We start from the raw sequence: 22,156 nt of genomic DNA on the forward strand, positions 1-22,156 counted from the left end.
ACCAATGATAATGAATAGAATTATATCCCAGAAAAGTTGCGCTCTTTGTCCTATAAAAGAAATACATATCACTTTACAGCAATTTTTGTGCAGGAAAAATTACATTGCTATGATATTTTATAATCAGTCCCTACCTGATGCTTTCGAAAGAAATAAGTCTTTGGCAGTAGCAATCATTTTTCATTGGTTAAATCTCAAGCACAGAAGAACCACATGATATTAGGAGTGTACCTGCCCTAGCCAATATTTCAGAACTTTCACCTCTACCTAGAAAAGTAGGTTTCACCTGAAAGAGTGGCTAAGCTTTGCTCAGAACATTGACATTAACAAATGCAAGTTCAAGGTGAGCATACATCTCCTCCCAAAGCTGCCCGATGGATAGACATGGCCATGTAATGGCACAGACTTGCTGGGTCACAAACTAAACTAATTGAATTTAAGATTAGAAGGGACCATTACAATCATCCAGTTTACCTGCATAGCACAGGCCAGTGATTCCTGCACTAAGCCCATAACTTCTGGTTGAGCCAGAGAATATCTTTTAGAAAGAGACACCAGTCTTCATTTAAACACTCCAGGACCAAAGGACAAAGAATCCACCACATTTTTAGGTACGTTGTTCCAATAGTTAATTACCCTCCACTTAAAATCTGCAGTCATTTGTACATGAATTTACATGAATTCTAAGCTTCATCTTAGAATAATAGAATATCAGGGTTGGAAGGGACCTCTGGAGGTCATCTAGTCCAACTCCCTGGTCAAAGCAGGACCAATTCCCAACTAAATCATCCCAGCCAGGGCTTTGTCAAGCCGGGCCTTAAAAACCTCTAAGGATGGAGATTCCACCACCTCCCTAAGTAACCTGTTCCAGTGCACCACCACCCTCCTAGTGAAAACGTTTTTCCTAATATCCAATCTAAACCTCCTCCACTGCAACTTGAGACCATTACTCCTTGTTCTGTCATCTGCTACCACTGAGAACAGTCTAGATCCATCTTCTTTGGAACCCCCTTTCAGGTAGTTGAAAGCAGCTATTAAATCCCCCCTCATCCTTCTCTTCTGCAGACTAAACAATTCCAGTTCCCTCAGCCTCTCCTCATAAGTCATGTGCTCCAGACCCCTAATCATTTTTGTTGCCCTCCGTTGGACTCTTTCCAAGTTTTCCACATTCTTCTTGTAGTGTGGGGCCCAAAAACTGGACACAGTACTCCAGATGAGGCCTCACTAATGCCGAATAGAGGAGAACGATCACGTCCCTCGATCTGCTGGCAATGCCCCTACTTATACAGCCCAAAATGCTATTAGCCTTCTTGACAACAAGGGCACACTGTTGACTCATATCCAGCTTCTCGTCCACTGTAACCTCTAGGTCCTTTTCTGCAGAACTGCTGCCTAGCCACTCGGTTCCTAGTCTGCAGCAGTGCATGGGATTCTTCCATCCTAAGTGCAGGAATCTGCACTTTGAAGTAGCCTGGCCAAGAGCTTCTCAGCCCTGGAAACAGGCAAACCTCTGGCCCTTCTTTTGGCATCATAACTGGGTATGTGTCCAGGGCAGCTGCCCTTTACAGGGAATTAGGGCCCAGTCTGCCCATGAATGCCTTATGAAGGCCGCACCTGGGGGGTAACTGACTGCCCCAGGTGGCAGATTAGCAAACAAGCACCTGGACTAGGGTTACCATATGTCCGTATTTTCCCGGACATGTCCGGCTTTTTAGTTCTTAATCGCCGTCCAGGAGGATTTTTTAAAATACATACAAACGTACGGAAAATATGGACATATGATAACCCTACCCACTGCCCCCTCTCCTCTTGGGGTGTCAGCTCGCTGCAGCCTATGGATTGCAACCTCCCCTCCCCCCCAGTGCTGCTGCAACCCCGTGCCCCACGGCTAGGAGTGGTGGCGTCTCTGCAGACAGCTGCGGGTCAGGGGGGACCCACGTCCGCTTCTCCCTCCTCCAAGCATCCCCCGCAGCTCTGGTAGAGCCTCAGTCTCTCCCCTCCACCCCAGCTGTGCAAGGAGTCCCCCCGCCAGCGGTCCGTGCAGCCAGGGCTGCCTTTCCCTCCACCCCTCTCAACCCCCCGGCGGAGCCACTGCCCGAGAGTCCTGGCGCAGGGGAAAGTTTCTCGGCGCGTGATGGCAACTCCCAGGAGCCCGAGCTCCCCACCCTCCCCCCCCACCCCCACCCCCCAGGAAGGGCCCGCACTGCAGCGTCTCCTGCAGCTGCCCGGCCTGAGCTGCCACAGCCTTGCCAGGTCCGGCTGGGAGTGGGGTGGAGGCCCCCCCTGAGCCCGCAGGCAAGGCCTGGGCCACGCACGCAGCACTTCTCTGCTCCAGCCCGGCCAGAGAGATAGCCCGCGGTTGGGATGCAGCCTCGCAGGTGGGAGGCTGGGATGCCCAGCTCGGAGCCCGAAGCAACTTCCCGTTCTCCCGACTCCGGCTGCTACTGCGTGGGGGAAGCTCCTGGCTGGGGGCTGGAGAGCGGCGGGAGCCAGGAAAGTTGGAGCCCGGGGAGGAGGCAGCTGTTTGGGGTGGCTGGGAGGGAGAGGGGAGGAGGGGGAATGTGGTGCACTCAGGGGAGGAGGCGGGGCCGGGACAGGGATTTGGGGAAGGGGTCCAATGGGGGCAGGGAGGAGGCGGAGTTGGGGCGGGGACTTTGGGGAAGGTGTTGGAATAGGGGCGGGGTGGGAGGGCCCGTGGAGTGTCCTCTTTTTTCAATGTTCAAATATGGTAACCCTAACCTGGTAACTTTACCTGGACCTAATAAATGTTACCCCAAGCTCAGTTAGAAGGGAACTCCAAAGGAACACAGGAAGCTCCTGTGGAGAAGCTATTTAAGGGAAGGCCTGAGCGAGAGGGCAGAGCAGAGGGCCTAGAGGAGGAGAGCCTAGAGTGTGAACCCACCAGAATAGAAAGCCGGTAAGACATGCTCCTAGAGAGGGGAGGCTCCTAGTTGGACGGCTGCAGTCAGCAAGCATCCAAGAGGGCCTAGTGTCAGCCAGGGGTTTCCCAGACACTGGCCAGAAGTCCAGCCTAGCAAGGATCACCTGTTATCCCAGGAGAAGAGTCACAGTGGGTGGACTTCCCCAGACACCTAATTCCAGAAAAGGATATTACTCCAGTGGAGGCAAGAGGCCTAACACCAGAACCCCTGGGGAAGAACCTGGGTAGAGGTGAGCCCTGGACTCAGGTGGGTAAGAGATGGACTAAAACATGACCCACTCACCCAGCTGAGATGTTGGGGGAGAAAGTTTTGTTTATGTTTTGCATTGGCTTTTCTATTAATAGATAAGATCCTCCACAACAGGGTGCTTTTTTGCATCTAGCCGTCTGGTCAGACTTTATGATACCCTGGGCTAGGGGGAAATCAATTAAGGGCTCTCTTGCAACACCATGCCTGCCGGCAAGGGGTCCATTAGGCCAACCCAGAATGATGGCAGTATAATTTGAGGGGACCCTGTCCCTTATTCCTTTTTCCCCAATCTGATGCGCCCCTCGCCCCCATGCAGGCATTGTACATGCTTCCAATATAACAGCTCTGCCAATGCAGCTTAGTCCTAACCAACAACACCCATTTTTGTCCCAACACTGGTCCTCTCCAAACATTGCCAGCTACGCCCAACGGTGCAGTATTGTTGGGATGTGCACAGAGAGATAAGGGCAAAGCCAAACATTTTCACCTGTGACTTTTTCAGGATATCAGTTAAGGTATTTAGAGTTTAAAAGTCAGTAACCAACCCATTAAGTCAGCTTTATTTCAACCATGTTAAATGATAATTTACTGAATCCTATACTGCAGGATATTAGAGACCCTAGAACACATTGGTGGCTTATCCCATCTCCCTGTCCTTTGCCTATCCATTACTCAAAAAAATCTGAAGAAACTGACTTGACGGGCTGCCAAGGGTTTACTGGTAGGCAGGGCATAATTCAGATTATCGTGAAGTAGTAATACTGGCTGCCTTACCTGTACTAAGTTCCCACTATATCTAGATCACTTCTATAGCATTTAGTTCAGGCCTGTTAAGAACATTTGTAGAGAGCAGCCCAGATGTTGTTTTTCAAATGGGACAGACAGCAGCTCAGAGAACATGAACAAAGGCAAGCAAACATTTAGCCTGTGAGATACCCTGCTTGTCACAAAACTGAGTAGCCTCAGAAGAGATTTCACATGAAAACTTCCAATGGTTTGACAACAGTAATGTCAAAACAAGTACTAGCTGTTCACTCTCTGATTGCCCTCAACCATTCCTAGCACCTTCACAAGTACCAGAGGCAGAGAGGTGTCAAAGCACTGCCCGAGACCCACTGGACTTTGATTGCTTGTGATTTATTGTGTCTTGCAGAAAACTGTCAGTTTCCCAGTATCACTGTGACTGATCACAGCTGGTGATTAAGGTTCAGCTGTAGGTTTTGCTTTCTCCTTTCTCCCCCCACCCCATCCCTCCTGTGGTAAAAAAGAATTGATTTTAATGGCTTGTGAGAACACACAGTATAGTGAATCCAGGAAAGCCAATGGCCTCTCCTGCCCTATTGAACATAGCCACCGTACCAAGCGTAATGAATGCACACAACAGTATACACATTGCTTGAGGGAAGTGTCTTGAGACAGGAGTACATCACTGAAATAACTGCACATGGCAGAAACCCCCAGGGAAGGCTTGATCCACTTAGGAAAAGTTTATAGTTGAAATATTCAAATGGGTGTAGTACGGCTCACCATCCCAGATGGAGGATTGTTTTGAACAGACTCAGAACCAAGCAGTACACTTGTGAAACCACTCTCAACTCAGGTCCTAGATTACTGCCCTAATCTATGGCATCACACTCTTGTATGGTGTCCTTTGATACAAGTCATGTCGCTGGAATTCACTATGGCATGCCTGGAAGCAGATTCTAAAATAAGTAAATAAAATCCATTTCCTTTAAAAATGCTGAATGCATCATTTCTTTAAAGGGCACTAAAAGCTAAAGAGAGGTCCAGAACGATATCTGTAGTTGTAGCTGTTTTTGTCCCAGAACAGATGCCCCATGGAAAGCAGCAGCATCCCACATATGACCTTCTCTAATCACTTCAACCTAACCAGGAAAGTCCATCTTTAAGGGTATTTCCATCTCCATACGCATGCAATCCTTGGCTGATGAGATATGCCCCATTGATCCTCTGCTGAGGTTGCCAACAGGAATGCCAAAAGCAATGGCAATTTTTCATTTGTCCAACTAGGTTCTCCACCAAAAGCAACTTATTTCACACAAGTCACTGAACACTCAGGAGAGGCTGTAACAACATTCAATCACTACACACCTGGACTGGATTCAAACTGGTAACCTAAAGGTGAAAGTATCCATATCTTATTATTCTGTATTAATTAAGCAAATATTTAAACAATCAATTTACAAATACCTAGAAGACAATAAGGTGATACGTGACAAATCCATGCTGACTGTTAAGAACAAATCATGTCAAGCTTTCTTTGACAGGGTAACAAGCCTTGGGGATAGGAGGGGAAGCAGTAGATGTGGTATATCTTGACTTTAGTAAGGCTTTTGATATGGTCTCACATGACCTTCTTGTAAACAAACTAGGGAAATACAAGCTAGATGGAGCTACTATAAGGTGGGTGCATAACTTGTTCAAAGTCAAGCTGGAAGGGCATATCAAGTGGGGTCCCGCAGGGATCAGTTCTGAGTCTAGTTCTGTTCAATATCGTGATCAGTGATTCAGATAATGGCATAGAGGGGGGAGGGATAGCTCAGTGGTTTGAGCATTGGCCTGCTAAACCCAGGGTTGAGAGTTCAATCCTTGAGGGGGCCACTTGGGGATCTGGGGCAAAATCAGTACTTGGTCCTGCTAGTAAAGGCAGGGGGCTGGACTCGATGACCTTTCAAGGTCCCTTCCAGTTCTAGGAAATGGGATATCTCCATTAATTATTATTATTATAGAGCAGGGCGGGCAAACTTTTTGGCCTGAGGGCTGCATCGGGTTTCGTAAATTGTATGGAGGGCCGGTTAGGGGAGGGGGACGTGGTCCGGCCCCCACCTCCTATCGGCCTCCCCCACCCCAGGACTCCTGCTCCAACACCCCCCCCCATTCCCTGATGCCCCTCCCCTTCCCGGGACCTCTGCTCCATCCAACCACCCCTTCTCCCTGTCCCCTGACTGCCCCTGGAACCCCAGCCCCTGACTGCCCCTTGCTGTCTCATCCAACCCTCCCTCCTTCCTGACTGGCCCTCCGGGACCCCTGCCCCCATTCAACCCCATTTCCTGAGGTCCCTTCCAACCCTGATATTCTATGATTCTATGGGAGGGTTGCAAGTGCTTTGGAGGATAGGATTAAAATTCAAAATGAACTGAACAAATTGGAGAAATAGCCTGAAGTAAAAAGGATGAAATTCAATAAGGACAAATGCGAAGTACTTCACTTAAGAAGGAACAATCAATTGCACACATTCAAAATGGGAAATGACTGCCTAAGAAGGAATACTGCAGAAAAGGATCTGGGGGTCATAGTGGCTCACAAGCTAAATATGAGTCAACAGTATAACGCTATTGCAAAAAACAAAACAAACAAACAAAAAAACCCCAATATCATTCTTGGATGTATTAGCAGGAGTGTTATCTGCAAGACACGAGAAGGAAGTCTTCCGATGTACTCCAAGCTGATTAGGCCTCAACTGGAGAATTGTGTCCAGTTCTGGGTGCCAAATTTCAGGATAGATATGGACAAACTGGAGAAAGTTCAGAGAAGAGCAACAAAAATGATTAAAGGTCTAGAAAACATGATCTATGAGGGAAGATTGAAAAAATTGGGTTTGTATAGTCTGGAAAAGTGAAAACTGAGAGGGGATGTAACAGTTTTCAAGTACAATTCTACCCCGATATAATGCGACTTGATATAACACGAATTCGGATACAACACGGTAAAGCAGTGCTCCAAGGGGGGTGGGGCTGCGCACTCCGGCAGATCAAAGCTAGTTCAATATAACGCAGTTTCACCTATAACGCGGTAAGATTTATTGGCCCCCGAGGACAGCGTTATATCGGGGTAGAGGTGTACATAAAAGATTGTTACAAGGAGGAGGGAGAAAATTTGTTCTCCTTAACCTCTGAGGACAGGACAAGAAGTAATGGGCTTAAACTACAGCAAGCGCCGTTTAGATTGGACATTACGAAAAACTTCCTAACTGTCAGGGTGGTTAAGCACTGGAATAAATTGCCTAGGGAGGTTGTGGAATTTCCATCATTGGAGATTTTTAAGAGCAGGTTAGACAAATACCTGTCAGGGATGGTCTAGATGATAATTAGTCCTGCCAGGAGTGCAGGGGACTGGACTAGATGACCTCTCGAGGTCCCTTCCTGTCCTATGATTCCCATTGAAAGCCTATAGACTCACCTTAAATCTCTGCTTTCTTTGAACTTGAAACCTTTTGGCTTTGGCACCACAGACAGGGGCAGATCAACATCACCCTACCTCTTTCCTTTAGAACAAACATGTGGAGGGCAAGCTAGTCTATTTATCGCACCTAAAGCTGGGTACACAGTCTGTCATGAGGATTTCTTAAATTGCCAACATCCTGCCTTTTCCAAGAACACCAACATTCAGTGCCAGACCTCCAGCACCCAGCTAGGATTTTCATACCATTCCAGCTCTCAGTTTGAAAGGCTAAGCAATTCAAGAGCCAGGAAGGGAGGCAGCTGACAGGAGAATTCTCTGTGCCAGCTGAGACAAGTCTGTTTGTTGGTGGCTTGGTAAGTGCTGTATGGCTCTGACCATTGGCGAGCTGGATCAGCCCTGCTGTTTGAAGTCTCTGAGTGGTTAATTGCTCTCTGCATTAGGCTTACCATTAACCAGACCTTAACTGTTAACACCGGTGGCCGGCCTGCTAGAGCAGCCCAGGCCATGTCGGGCCTGCTGGCCAGAGGGACCCCAGTCCCAGCCAGGCTGGCGGGACCCCGACCGCAGCAGACAGGCAGGACCCCAGCCCCGGCGGGCAGGCCAGAGCAGGCTCCTGGCTGTGGCAGGTGGGTTGGCGGGATATTTACATCCCTACTATACACTGTGGCTAGCTGAATGGCAGTGGCTTTTAATCATCCCCAAGTGGCATCCTTTTTGACAATAGTAGCCACATGCTAGGAGCATCCCAGGTAACATGGTATATTGAATTTAGATGTCTGGATGACACAAGAACAGCCTTAAAGAATATGTAAGAGACATCCAGTGGCCCCCAATGCCTAATAACTAAGGATACAATTTCATCACAGAGGTCATGTGACTTTAACAGACCTCTGAGACTTTTTAGGCTTCAGCCCCCGCTACCTGCAGCAGCAGGACTGGAGGAGCTGTCAGCTGCTGCTCCCTGTCCCAGCGGCGAGGCTTGGATGTCAGTTCCCTCCTCCCCCATGGACAGATCGCGGGCTTCCATGAAATTTGGTTTATTGCCCACAATCTGTCTATGACTTTTACTAAAAATAACCATGACAAAATCTTAATCTTACTAATAACCAAGCACAGGAATTCTAAAAACACCTTTCTACATAAGCACCAGTTTTTGCCATCTACTTAGAGACCAAGAAGATGAATTTTAAGCAGTAGAATTTTGGAAGCTTTGCTGGAGCGGCTTGATAAAATACTCCCATAACAATAATACCAATACAAAACAATCTCCGTGGTATCTAAATGCAGGAACACACATTCTAAAATTCAGAGAATAATCTCATAAAACACTTTCACAGGCTTTGGGGAAGGGACAACACATAAATATTTTAAGCATTTTTGCTACATTTTTGATACAGTCCAATTTTTAAAAAATAATACACAACCAGATACAAAAATACAGAGCTTTGGAGGGAGGGAGTCACCAGTGTTAGGAAGGGGAGAAATTTAAATAAATCAATATTAATAGTACAAAAGAAGAGGCGACAAGAGGCTGGTGGGATGACCTAGCACGATGCACACAACACATTTAGGGATACCAGCATTAGATTCCCATTCCTCAGGCTTACAGGGGATAGAAGAAATTCAGCCCAGGTCGGCTAAGAAAGAGTATTGATAGACTCAAGGGAAAACAAAATCAGATTCTCAAACATCAAAACCCCAGAGGCAAAGACTTCCAGTCTTCAGTAGCTGAGAGAATTCACCAGTCAAAGTGGTATATTACTTCTGAGGGCATTCTGCGCCAAAAAAAAAATCTGTGCACAATATTTTAAAATTCTGCAAATTTTATTGGTCAAATAAATGTGGAGGCTCCAGCATGGCATTGGGGAGCACAGGCCACTGGCTACACAGAGGTGGGAGATCACTGTGCAGCTCCCCTTCTGGGACACGGACTCAGCGGTGGGGCTGTACCCATCCCTGGCACAGCGCAAGGACCGGGCCTACCCTAGAGACACCTCAAAGCCCTGCCCCTCCATGCCAGGTGCACCAGGTGTGGGCAGGCAGGCTCAGCAAGGCAGGATCCAAGAGTGGAGGGGCTAAGTGTGGGGGATCCAGGTGTGGGTTGAGAGGGTTCTGTGTGGGGCAATCGGGGTGTGGGTGGCTCAGATTCAGGTGCAGGGGGATCTGGAAGCACAGGGGCTTGTTGGGGGGTTCTGGGTGCAATGATAATGGGACTCTGCGGGGGGTCCAAGTGAAGGTGGTTGGGGCTCAGAGGGGGGGGGGGGGGGGGGGGGGGGGGGATAGAGCTCAGCAGGGAGGTCTGGGTGTGGGGGGTCCAAATGCTGGGAGAGTGGGGCTCAATAGGGTTGGGATCCAGGTGCAGCTGGTTGGGGCTTGGTAGAGGGGGATCTGGGTGCGGGTGGCTCATCGGGGTGGTCCAGGTGCAGGGGGAGTGGGACTCGTCTGGGGGTTTCTGGGTGCGGGGGGGAGGGGTGTGAGGCTTGGCAGGAGATTCTGAGTATGAGGGGGTTTGGATGCATGTGGGTTGGACGGATGGGAGAGCAGCTCCCTGTACAACGATCCCTCGCCCTGCAGCTGAGGAGCGATGGGTGCAAGAAGCGCGGGGGTGCAGGAAGCGGGGGGGGGGGGGGGGGGAGGAAGGGGGAATTTGCAGAGCTTCCTACAGCCAGGGGAGAAATCTGGGAGTGGGTCTGACCCAGCCCCAGATGCCATGCAAGGGAAGAGGAAGTCCCGTCTTCCCCAGCCCGGACTGGCAGCTAAGCCCAGCGCAGGATAGGAGCCACCAACCATGTCTTCCCCAGCCCCGCCCCCACCCCACATTGATTTACCTCTCTGCTGGCTGTCCTGGGCACCCGAAACATACTGCTGGGGAGGGTCACATGACTGCTTTTGTGGCTTCCCTTTGCTTCCCCGTCAGAAAGTTATTTTTCTGCAGGGAAACAAAGAAATCTGCAGGGGACATAAATTCTGCACATGCACAGTGGTGCAGAATTCCCCCAGGAGTAGTATATGTGGCTTTAGAAGATAGGCTCCCATTCAATATCAATGGAGCCAGTGGTCTCTGGACAGCTAAATTGATGCATATAGACAACATTTAACTGTGTACTGCTTCCAGATATATTAAAAATGTTACTATAAAACACACAAAGAATACAGCAGTAACAATCACTAATGGAGGAGTTCATTCAATGGCTATCTCTATTAACTCAGCATTTATCTCCTTAGCCCCCAGCTTCTGAAATCTACATAGAAATAATATTGGGCCAGAGTCCAATGCCTAGCATGAGTAAAGGTAGCACCTAATTTATGAGTAATCCCACTGACTTGAACTGGGCCCATTCTTGGAGTAAGGTACTGTTCAACATAAGGGCCTAAGAATATGGGCCATTGGGTTCTCCCATATAGCATGCAGTTAATGCATCACCATTGTTCTGCAATATCTATCTATCAAAGGAAATTTTATATTTGAAGAAAAGCCAACATATTAGATTTCAAGGACATCCAATTGGAGCATGATGCAATGGGAGAAAATATTACATTCCAAAATATATGAAGGGAAGGCTGAAAAATTATAAAACACCATAATTAAAACAAAAGATACAACTTCTCTGTGTGTCTGAGGGAGCGGGAAAATAAAATATGTCTTTATGAGGGAATGCTTGAAGGTCTGATGAACCTGCCCTTGGAACAGTGTTCCATTCTGGACATTGCTTCAGACAGATATTAAATTGGAAGGAATTCAGTGTTGAGCAACAGAATGATCAGGGGGCTGGAAAAAGACTTAAGAAAAGATTAAAGGAACTTAACTAGGAGAAAAGCAAAATCTGTAAATACAAAGGTAAGGGAAGGACAATGGAGACTGGTATAGAAGTATTGCTCTGAGCAATGAGGTGAAATAAGGAGAGCTTGAGTTTAAATCAGGAAAGATACCATGACAGTAAGATTTGTTCAGCTGGGGAATCATCTCCCAAAGGAAGTGAAGGCAGCTCCTTTCACTTGGGATATTTAACATAGGCCTGGACAAAGCATTAGAAATTAAACAATAGGGAACGATCTTGCACTGTCCGATGAGCAGATAACTCTTTTATATCACTAATTATAGTCACCAGTTCAGAAACTACAAGTATTCATGACCTCATTTTCTTTATATCCCATTAAAAATAACCTGTGTTATGCACGTAACTCCCTTTGCTAGTTTATCTTCTGAAACAAGGTGTGTCTTATTTAGACAATATTTAGGCTTTCTAGTAATCAGTACCTCTACTCAGCTCCACCTGGTGAGCGGTACATGAATTCATCCTCATGTTTAAGCAACGTGTATTTCACTGAACAGCAGCTGAGAATTCAACCCTAGGCTCAGAGATACCCCCACAACAAACCTTATTTACAGCTAACAAGATTGAAGAAATACATCTGCATATGGAAGATTACTCTTTTCTTTAAAAGGGAGACAACTGAGCTCTGGCTCTTGGAAGCATGCAGGAGAGAGAAGAGTGCCAATTTCCTTACCTGTGGGAATTTGCGTTTGATAGATGTCAGGGCTCCCTCTGGTAGCTTGGCCAGTTCAGAATCTCGGACTGCATGTACTGTTGTGGCTCTAGGCTGATGGGTTAATGCCTCCACCTGCCAGAGGAGAAAGAGAAAATACAGTGAAGACTTCAAAGGTAAATCTTAGAGCATTGCCCAAATAAAAATGCAACAAAGCAGAACAGAACCACCTGATCACTGGAATCAGCTTTACCCATCTCTGGCCTTTCCCTTCCCCCCTAATTTTTTGATAACATGTACTTAAGTAGAACAAGCTGCCCAGTGCTAGTGAGTGGTCTTGTGCTGATACCTTACTGTACCCACATCCAGCTGCAGGAAAACTATTCAGTTAATCAGAGTCTTTGACAAATGAGCATTTCCTCATCTAGGTAGATTGCTGTTCTTCATGGAACTAAACTCGACAGTAGTGGGAAGTTAGGCTGAATATGTTAAAGGAGAAAAATTCCCTTTGAACTCTGATAAATTCCCACACACTGACATATATAAGAACAATGTGCAAAAGGAAAACAGAGTTTGGTAATTACACTTTTTTCATCAGTGCAAAAGCTTATAACTATATGAGTGATCATATTATCAGAGTCAGAAAAGATGAATAGATAGGGGAGTGTGATGAAGTAGGAATTTTCTGTAATATTTTTATTAATCCCATGCATGACTCAGTTTCCCCCTGTACTTTACATTGCTACCCAATGAGGGCTAAAGGGTTAAGTCTGTGTGACGGGTTGGATCACAGAAACCCCCTGGGAGCTGCCACCTGATGTGCAAAGACTACCTCTGCTCCTGTTTTCCCTGCCAGCTCAGGACTCCAGCACCCTGTCTTGCTGAGCCAGACACTCCCGTCTGCTCCAGCACAGACCCAAGTGATTTTATTAAATACAGACAGTAGGATTTAAGTGGTTCCAAGTAGTAACAGACAGAACAAAGTAAGTCACCAAGTAAAATAAAATAAAATGCACAAATCTATGTCTAATCAAACTAAATACACATAAAAAGCAACAGAGGGTCCTGTGGCACCTTTAAGACTAACAGAAGTATTGGGAGCATAAGCTTTCATGGGTAAGAACCTCACTTCTTCAGATGCAAGTAATGGAAATCTCCAGAGGCAGGTATAAATCAGTATGGAGATAACGAGGTTAGTTCAATCAGGGAGGGTGAGGTGCTCTGCTAGCCGTTGAGGTGTGAACACCAAGGGAGGAGAAACTGCTTCTGTAGTTGCATAGCCATTCACAGTCTTTGTTTAATCCTGATCTGATGGTGTCAAATTTGCAAATGAACTGGAGCTCAGCAGTTTCTCTTTGGAGTCTGGTCCTGAAGTTTTTTTGCTGTAAGATGGCTACCTTTACATCTGCTATTGTGTGGCCAGGAAGGTTGAAGTGTTCTCCTACAGGTTTTTGTATATTGCCATTCCTGATATCTGACTTGTGTCCATTTATCCTCTTGCGTAGCGACTGTCCAGTTTGGCCAATGTACATAGCAGAGGGGCATTGCTGGCACATGATGACATATATAACATTGGTGGACGTGCAGGTGAATGAGCCAGTGATGTTGTAGCTGATCTGGTTAGGTCCTGTGATGGTGTTGCTGGTGTAGATATGTGGGCAGAGTTGGCATCGAGGTTTGTTGCAGGGGTTGGTTCCTGAGTTAGAGTTGTTATGGTGCGGTGCGTGGTCGCTGGTGAGAATATGCTTAAGGTTGGCAGGTTGTCTGTGGGCGAGGACTGGCCTGCCTCCCAAGGTCTGTGAAAGTGAGGGATCATTGTCCAGGATGGACAGGCCCAAAAAAGAAACCAACAGAACTTCACTGGCCATCACCTACAGTCCTCAGCTTAAACCTCTCCAACGCATCATCAGTGATCTACAACCCATCCTGTGCTACAACATCACCGGCTAACCAAATGCCTCACAAAGCTTACTTAGAAACCAAGCAAGCATACAGCCCATATTCTTAACCTCAAGTAGAAAATGATATATATGTACAAATAGGATGAATAGATATAGTAGACCATAACCTTTCCGGAGATATATTACATGGCACAGGCAGCACAAAACATATTCCAGTTATGTCATACATACATTTATAAGCACCCCCTCCATAAAGCCTTATGGGGTACACTGTCACAGTCTGCTCTTGGGGCAGTGCCGGAGACATGAGATTGGTGTGTTGCCTAGCTGTCTGAGGCTACATAATGGGTGATTAAAGGACTGGCCTAAGCTGACCCATATCAATGGAAGATCCAGAGAGACAATGAAAACTCCTAATAACTGAACAATCAACACTTCACAGTGGGAAGCTCCAGCGGAGGGGTGGGGAGATATGTGAACTCAGTGTGGCTACGTGAAGACAAAGAACAGACAGGACAGGGGATAAGAGTTGTTTTTTGGAAGAGGCTTGGCTGTTCTCACCTGGGACTGAAAGTGGCAGAGAGACAGAGCCTGAAATGGAGTCAAGAAGCAGCTTGGCTAGGCCAGATGGACTATGTCTTAACCCTCTCTCTGCTAACCTAAGGACTTTCAATACTGTGTTCTGGGTGACTAAAACTCTACTCTGTTTTGAAAAGGCTGCCTGGTGTCAGTGCAAATTCCTGCTGAGGCACATTAGTCCCTGCAGAGCATCTCTGACTAAGGCCTTGCCTACACTATGAAGTTTTGTCAGTAAAAGTTATTAATTAAATTAAATTAATTAAAACTGCTGTTGCATGTCCACACTAACGCCTTGTGTCGGCAGAGTGCATCGACACAGAGAGCAGTGCACTGTGGGTTGGCTATCCCACTGGGCAACTGGCTGCAGGGTGATTTGGGAAGGGTTTGCAGTGCCTCATGGGGCTGGTTCAGCATCACATGATGCAGGTTTCTCAATCCCATAGTTCCAGGGGCATCCTACTAGATTGTTAGCAGCTTTTTCAACTGAAGTGTGTGGTGGGAGGGAGAGGAGAGTGGTGTGTCTGTGGGAGGGGAGACAGCAGGCTGACTGACCTATCCTGAGGTGGGGGAGGGGGACACCCCCCACCCCACGTCAGTCCCCTCTGCTCGGCACAAGCAGTCTCTACGGAAGCAGCCCGTTCTGCCTGCCTGCCTATGGTTCTATGATTCCCTCTGAGTTCTCCCACAGCCTCCTTGGCTGCTGGGAGCAGCATCCTGAGCAGCTCTGTGAGCTCTCTCCGTGCTGAGGAATGTCACAGCAGCCCCCTGCCTGCAGCTGTGCTCCTAGTGCAGGGCAGAATAGGAGAATTCCATGCTAATGATTTGCTCTTTGTTCCCCAAAAGGGAGCAGCAACCCCGAGCTTTGAAAGGGGAGGGGCACATGCCTGCAGGGCAGCAGAGATCAAAACACTGAGCAGAGCGGTCATGGTAGGCATTGTGGGATACTGGTGGAAGCCAGTTATGTCGACAAAACAAACAGCAGTGTCTACACTGACGCTTTGTCGCTTTAACTTTGCTGCAAAAAGTTATATGCCTCTCGTCGAGGTGGTTTTATTTTGTCAGCAAAACAGCAGAGTTTTGCCGCCAAAAGTAACTTTGTAGTGTGTACACCTCCCGTTTTGTTGGCAAAAGGCAGCTTTTGACGACAAAACTTTGTAGTGTAGACAAGGCCTAAGAGCCTATCTCATTTGGCCTCACTTGGCAGAGCTCACAGCGAGAAACGGGAGTGATGGAGTTCAGATGCTTAGTCTCGGTGGGGAGGTCATGTGGCCCATCCTTAAGGAAGAATAGGGCCCATGGGGGTCTGGCACACTAAAGGGATTCCTCCAAGAGACTGTTTAAAAGCTGGGGCTGTGGATCTGTGACAGGGAGAACCAGCCCGTCATACATCGAAGCATGCCAAGGCTCTGTCATTTGCTATAGCCACAGTTCTTATTTGCAAAGCCCCCCAATATAAGAACAAAACCATAAAAAATCCTCAAGGTGCACACGTTATTCCTGCTAAGCTTTCAGCCTTCTTCCCAGAGCATGGGGCACCAACAGCATTGCGAAAGAACAGAAGCTTCCTACAAGATTAAAGAAAGTAATGGGGAGCAAGCCATTAAATCATGTCCATGTGTGCCCCAGACTTCGTTACTGTTTTCAGACAATTTTAGATATATACTTATGTGACAGTCAGCAGTGACCTCCCCCCCCAATATTTCCGTGACACTTATTACACACATTGGATACAAGGCAGATGACTATATAAGTACAAACAAGGTACATGCACTCAAACACCCCTGTTTATTATGTTGGATTAAGATGAATTTTTACAGAGAACAGAATGATTGAGAGTTGAAAATGGAAGCTGGGGACACGATATTTCATATGGGAACTCCAACAGGTTACTTTCTGGGTTCTGGCCTGCAAAGTGCAGCTTTTCATTAAAGTAGTTTGGATTCCTGTCCATTCTGCTACTTAGCAAATAATTAACAATGACCAGTTTTCATTTGAATTTTGCTGAAATCCAGAACTGGATTCTCGTGTTGAAAAACCATCAGATGCTTAATAAGACGACCCACTGTGTGAGATGTTGTCAGTCAGGACCCAGGGGTGTGCTATGACATTTCATTGCTTAGTAACACAGCCTGGTGCCTAGCTCTGTCTGGTTCAGCAATGGGAGCAGTTTGCTGAGATTAAAATCCACATATCATTTATTTAGAAAGAAACAGCAGATGTAGTAGCAGCTGTAATTACTATGGATTGTATAATAAAAATTTCTCAGGGCTTAGCAACTAACAGACACCTACAATAAAAAGGTACGTCACTTTCCATCTTGGTCTATTTTCCAATAGCAAAGGAAACACAAATAGAATGACAGGTTTTTATCTGTCATTATGTTATTCATAATTTGTTCCAATGTTGAAGATTCCACTAAATTCTTCTAACAGAATTAACTCATCTAATCAGATAGATTTTTTAAAAACACAAATATGCCTGTAACTACAGGAATATTTATGCAATAGCTTGTTACATATCACTACCAAAAAATCTATGGTAATATATCAAAGTTTCATTAAACCCACAATAGTCCAAATACACAAAAATTGCCAATGTAATAATAAATAAGTATGGAAGAGAAAAGCATAATGCACCATCCTACATGTGTATCTAAAGTTGCAGAATGTTTTTTATTACACTGTATTGTTTGAAAATGTGATCATATAATTAAGGACTGTATCATAATGCATGTGATTAAGGGATAAGAGCTAAGGCTGTGTTTTCATCCTTACCATTCCCATTTCCTGGACGGCATGTACATTACTGTGTGTGCTAAACTTACTATTTTGTATGCAATTTGGAAAAAAAGGAATTTTCCTAAGATGTGCTTTGTTTTTACTGACCCTCTCCACGATATTCTATATGCATATAGACATACTTAATACGTCTACACTGCAATTAAAAACCCATGGCTGGACCATGCCAGCTGACTCAGGCTCAGGCTAAAGGGTTGTTTAAATGCAGTGCAGATGTTTAGACTTGGGATGGCGCCTGAGCTCTGGGGCCCTCCCCCTCATGGGGTTCCAGAGTCAGGGCTCCAACCCATGCCCAAATATATATGCTGCACTTAAACAGCCCTTTAGTCTGAGCCCCAAGAGCCCAAGTCAGCTGCAGAGGTTTATTGCAGTGTAGACATTCCCAGTGTGTCAACATTGAAAACTGCAAATTGAAAACTGAAATGTCTAAGTACTGTCTAGGTCCCAGAAAGTGCACAAGAGACAGAGGTGTAGCTTGCTTGTAACCCTTTATCAGGAGGGCCATACAAATATTAGTTCAGCTGGTATGGGGAGGGTAACAAACACTAGCTGTGATGATAAAGTGTGCACTTAAAAGGGCATAGATGTTTAACTACAATTTGCCTTTGCATTCAGATGCCAGTGGTTTGTCATAAAATAGTGCAATTTTGGGAAGTTTGTAAAAAAATTACCAGCAAAAGAAAAAATGAGTTGTCTTTGATTTTTTATGATTTTATAAAGACTTGAGAGTCCCTTTTACCCACACAGAAATGGATGAGACTTCTCCTTGTTTCTTGCCTAAATATCAAACATAAGGCTGGTGTCTACGATTTGTGCTGGCGGTTTTGTTGGACCTGTAATTCAACTTCAATCTCAACCCTTACGAGAGAGTATATATAAGCAAGAGTGTTACCTTTAGTAACAAACCTTCTCTCCCACCATTTGTCACTTGTCTGAGTTCAATGTGTGTGAACAAAAGTCAAAGACAAAAGAGTCTGAATAAAAATTCTCTTTCCCCTCTCCGTTGCCAGTTATATCATAATACTTGGTCTCCAGTTGGCTCCAGAGTTCAGGAAAAAACAGATTTTTTTTTTAAAAGGGACCTAAGTGTCCTGTATAAAACACCAAGAGACATTTGGAAGTGTGATTTTATTTACTTGTTTCATTTAATTGAATTTACTTTTGGGGCAGGAGGATGATGAGGAGGAGACACCTTTAAGACCTTCTTTATGCATCATGAAGCAGCAAAGAAAGGGCCACAAAACCATGTTTGTCACCCGACAGTTCACCTACTAAATGGTGATAAATTCACTTCATGATCACACCTGGCACAAAAGCTCTTACTCCAGTCTTTTGAAAGAAAAATATCTGTTTGGCCCTGTTTACATGAGTATAAAAATAAAGATGAAGGGATCCATTCTTGACATTTTTCCATTGACAGACCTCCAACTGTCACATTTCTAAAGTAAAATTTGGCAAGTGGCTGATCTATAATTTGGCTCAACTGGTCTGAATTCTCTTTTTTGTAACAATAGCCCTGATCCAGCAAAGCCTATAAGAACCGCTTACCTTTAAGCCTATGAATAGCCCAGTAAACAGAACTAAGCTTTAAGCACGAGCATAAGTGTGTCACTGGATTGTAGCCAAAATAAGCAGCAGATGTAATGGTTTTGAAAGGTAGTTTCTATGTAGGACAATTCATTGCTTTTCATGCAGGATTTAATACATATTTTAAACCCACACAATGCTATATCCTATATACTGTGCAGGGCCAGCATGTATATAGTATCCATTTATCCAACAGATCAGATTCGTTTAAACTGAGCAGTACCAGCTTACCAAACTGCATGTCTGAATTACTGATCCAAGGCCAGCTAAACAGTGTTTGTATTCATGTACCAATCCTTCCAGCTATTTAATCGTTTTTGCTATTTCTCTAGTCTTCCATGTGTTCCCCTCCCCTTCAGGATTTTTTCAGGATCTTCCCTCATGGCCACTCGTTCCATTCTGAGATTCTTTTAGTCTCTTCATTTTCCCCATCCTGCATCTTTCAGTCTTACACACCAATCTCCACCAATTTCTGGTTTATAAAAAATAGTGGCTTTTATACCAGCAAGAACAGATGTAGTTTAAGACACAGTACTGCCACCTACTGGATAAGACAATGAGCATGAGTAACAAGCAGATATGAGAATGATGGGATTAGTTACAATAGAAACATTTGGACGTGGCTTGGTTTTTTGTTTTTTGAATTAAATAACTTTTTATACGAATTGGTTTCTCCCTCCCCTGAGCCCCATTAATGAGGGCTACTATGGATAATGTCTATATAGTGTCTTTGAATGCAAACACTGAGAGCTTACAACAGCAGAGTTCCCTCAGACACTTGAGCAATGCACTAACAGCCTAGGAACACATGGTCTGTTGTGGCACAAAACAACAGGGAGATTGGAGAGGACAAAAAGCTCAGTCCTGAAATCAACAGTTTTGTCAGACACTTCAGTGAAAGCAAGATGAAGCCTGCTTAAAGAGAAAAAGGGAGGAGATTTAAAGGAGAGATAATACCGATATAGCAAGGTGATGTTTTTATTCTCTTTTCACCACTCATATAAAGCTCAGTAGTGTCAGTGAGAAGCAGACACCAGTTGTCACGATGTTTAAGAAGGGTGCTTCCTCGCAAGAACATATTGCAGCTACAGGATTTAAATATTCCCCTCTAGACCACACATAAAACACTAAATAAATAAATAAATAAAATGGACAGAGTCCTGGATGCTGCCACTCAGCTGCCACTGCATCTCCTTACACAACGTACCTTTAGAGCACCGTCGTTACCAGAGTGCCCCAAACCTGCCAGGTGCCACATGAAACAAGTCCAAAGAGCATCTGGCAGGGCACAAGGGAGGGTCAAAGAGAAAAAGGCCTGGTCTATAAAGTAGTTATTAGCCGATCTAACTGGGACTGGGGCCCAAATCGGATAACCAAAAATCAGGATAAACCGGAGAATGGGTGCCCCTGGCAGCTGGTGGTTCAGTTAATACAGAGAGTCAGTTAATGGAGGCTTGGTTAAACGGGGTTCTACTGTACTTAAAACTACCAGTGTAGCTATGTCAGTTAGGGTTGCAAAAAAAACATCCCGTAGTGACAGATATGCAGTCAAAACCCCAAGCACAGACACAGTTTTGCCAACAGATGAGTGCTGTCAGCATTTGCAGAGGTGTTATTATTATAGGTAATCCACCTCCCCAAGAGGCGGTAGGTAGGTCAGTGGAAGAATTTTTCGCATCGGCCTAGTGCTGTCTACACCGGGGGTTATGTCAGCTTAACTAAGTCACTCAGTGGGCTGGATTTTTCACACCACTCAGTGACGTAGCTGGGTCTACCTTATACACCAGGCCTAAGGCCATGCAGTAACTCAGCAAAGACAGACACACCTTGATGGCTTTACTTGATCCCTTAACTTTAAAATAAATTCAATTACCAACCTCCACCCTCACATTGCATAAGCAGGACAACAGAACAAGGTTTTAGGAGCAATCTGGGGGTGGCTTGGCAAACAGGTTTGGAGAGGATGGGCCATGGAAGAAAGTGTAGAGATACCAGTGAAAGAAGCTGAGGATGAGGTAGCAATGCTGGATCACGGGTGGAGCCGAGGAGGGCTAAGGGACGAGGGATGCTAAAGGAGACCATGTCAGACATACAGGCAGGGGCTGCATGGTGTAAGGCTTTGAAAGCAAGGGCATGCAGCAAAGCAATTCAAAAAACAGGATGACGTGGATGAAACAATAGGCAAGAAACACAGATTTTGGCAAGTGTTTTGGATGGCTGGCACTAGAAGGCTTGAGGGTACTGCTACGGCAACAGCACCTGGGAATCAGGACACCAGTTCTAATCCTAGTTCTGACGCTAACTTGCTGTTCAAACTTGAACTAGTTACTTCAGTTTTGCCTAAGCCTAAAATACCCCTGTATAAAAGGGGATAATGATATTTACCAACTTCACAGCTAAGTAATGCCTGCAAAGTGTTATGCCAATAGCAAATCAGAGAGTTGTACTACAAGGCAAGTCAATGGCAGAAATGGGAACAGACCTCAGGAACACTTGGCTGCCATTACTCTGCTCAAACCCATAGACCACCTTTTGAGCATCAACCATCTCTTCCATTCATAAGTGTGAACTCTGCACTGAAAGGGCCTTTCAAGTGTTCACCTGCCTATGTGAATTTTTCAGTGCCCTAACTTTTAATGAGGGAAGGGGGGAAATAGGGATACAAAGTAACATGAAGTTAACTGGCAAAAATTTCACACATTTGCACATTAAAAAATATCCATTTGCGCTCCAAGGCACCAAGCAATAGCTACTATAGCACTGCTGTCAAGCACATTTTTTAAACACTTAGCTGCTTTTGTAATTTTTGTGAAAGGAAACAAGCTTGTGACAATGTGGATTCTGGTAAAGAACTAAAGCTTGAAGAAAAAACCAATACTGCCATTTCCTTTAGGGACTGCACAGAGATTAGAGGTTACTAACATTTAATTTAAAACACTGAAAAGGAATATGCTCTCAATCTCCAAAGAAACCACAATCCATTTCAGAATCATTCTGATCATTGGTCTTGAACATTTCTTAACTTTACCATATCAATATTTATGAGTTGAACTGCATTTCTAAAGACTACAAGATTTAAAACAGACTAGATTATTCATAATTTCTAGAGTGTAAAATGAAATTCACTGCATGGCAGATGTGGCTCACTGCATCATTTGCTGTTTTAATTTAATCTCCACTGTAATTAATCATTGGCTCTCAGTGTGGTTAATGAGAGTGCGGCTGCAGAAATGTGTTTGTACAGGTTTTGCTGTATGGTTTACTTAAAAGATACTTATTTCCCTCTTTGTGAGGAGTAAAAACTGTAGCAAGAGCTGGGTTTCTTTTCCATGGATAAGTCATGTGCTAGAGAACAGTGTGCAGAACTTTCCTGGACATGAAGCCTGTTCGTTTTTTCATTAATAAAACA

At 45.3% G+C, this 22,156-nt stretch overlaps 1 protein-coding gene across 3 annotated transcripts in view; it reads right to left on the minus strand.

The window, feature by feature from the left end:
• The window catches only part of PNPLA7 (patatin like phospholipase domain containing 7), a gene marked incomplete in the record, with an annotated part of 370,650 nt that overhangs the window by 188,509 nt on the left and 159,985 nt on the right, over positions 1-22,156 (minus strand). For all 3 annotated transcript variants that reach the window (XM_034793933.1, XM_034793931.1, XM_034793932.1), the window contains 1 exon segment: positions 11,904-12,017. In XM_034793933.1, the coding sequence (XP_034649824.1) occupies positions 11,904-12,017 (114 nt within the window).

This window comes from Trachemys scripta, chromosome 17, assembly GCF_013100865.1.
Source record: "Trachemys scripta elegans isolate TJP31775 chromosome 17, CAS_Tse_1.0, whole genome shotgun sequence".
NCBI classification, from domain to species: domain Eukaryota; kingdom Metazoa; phylum Chordata; order Testudines; family Emydidae; genus Trachemys; species Trachemys scripta.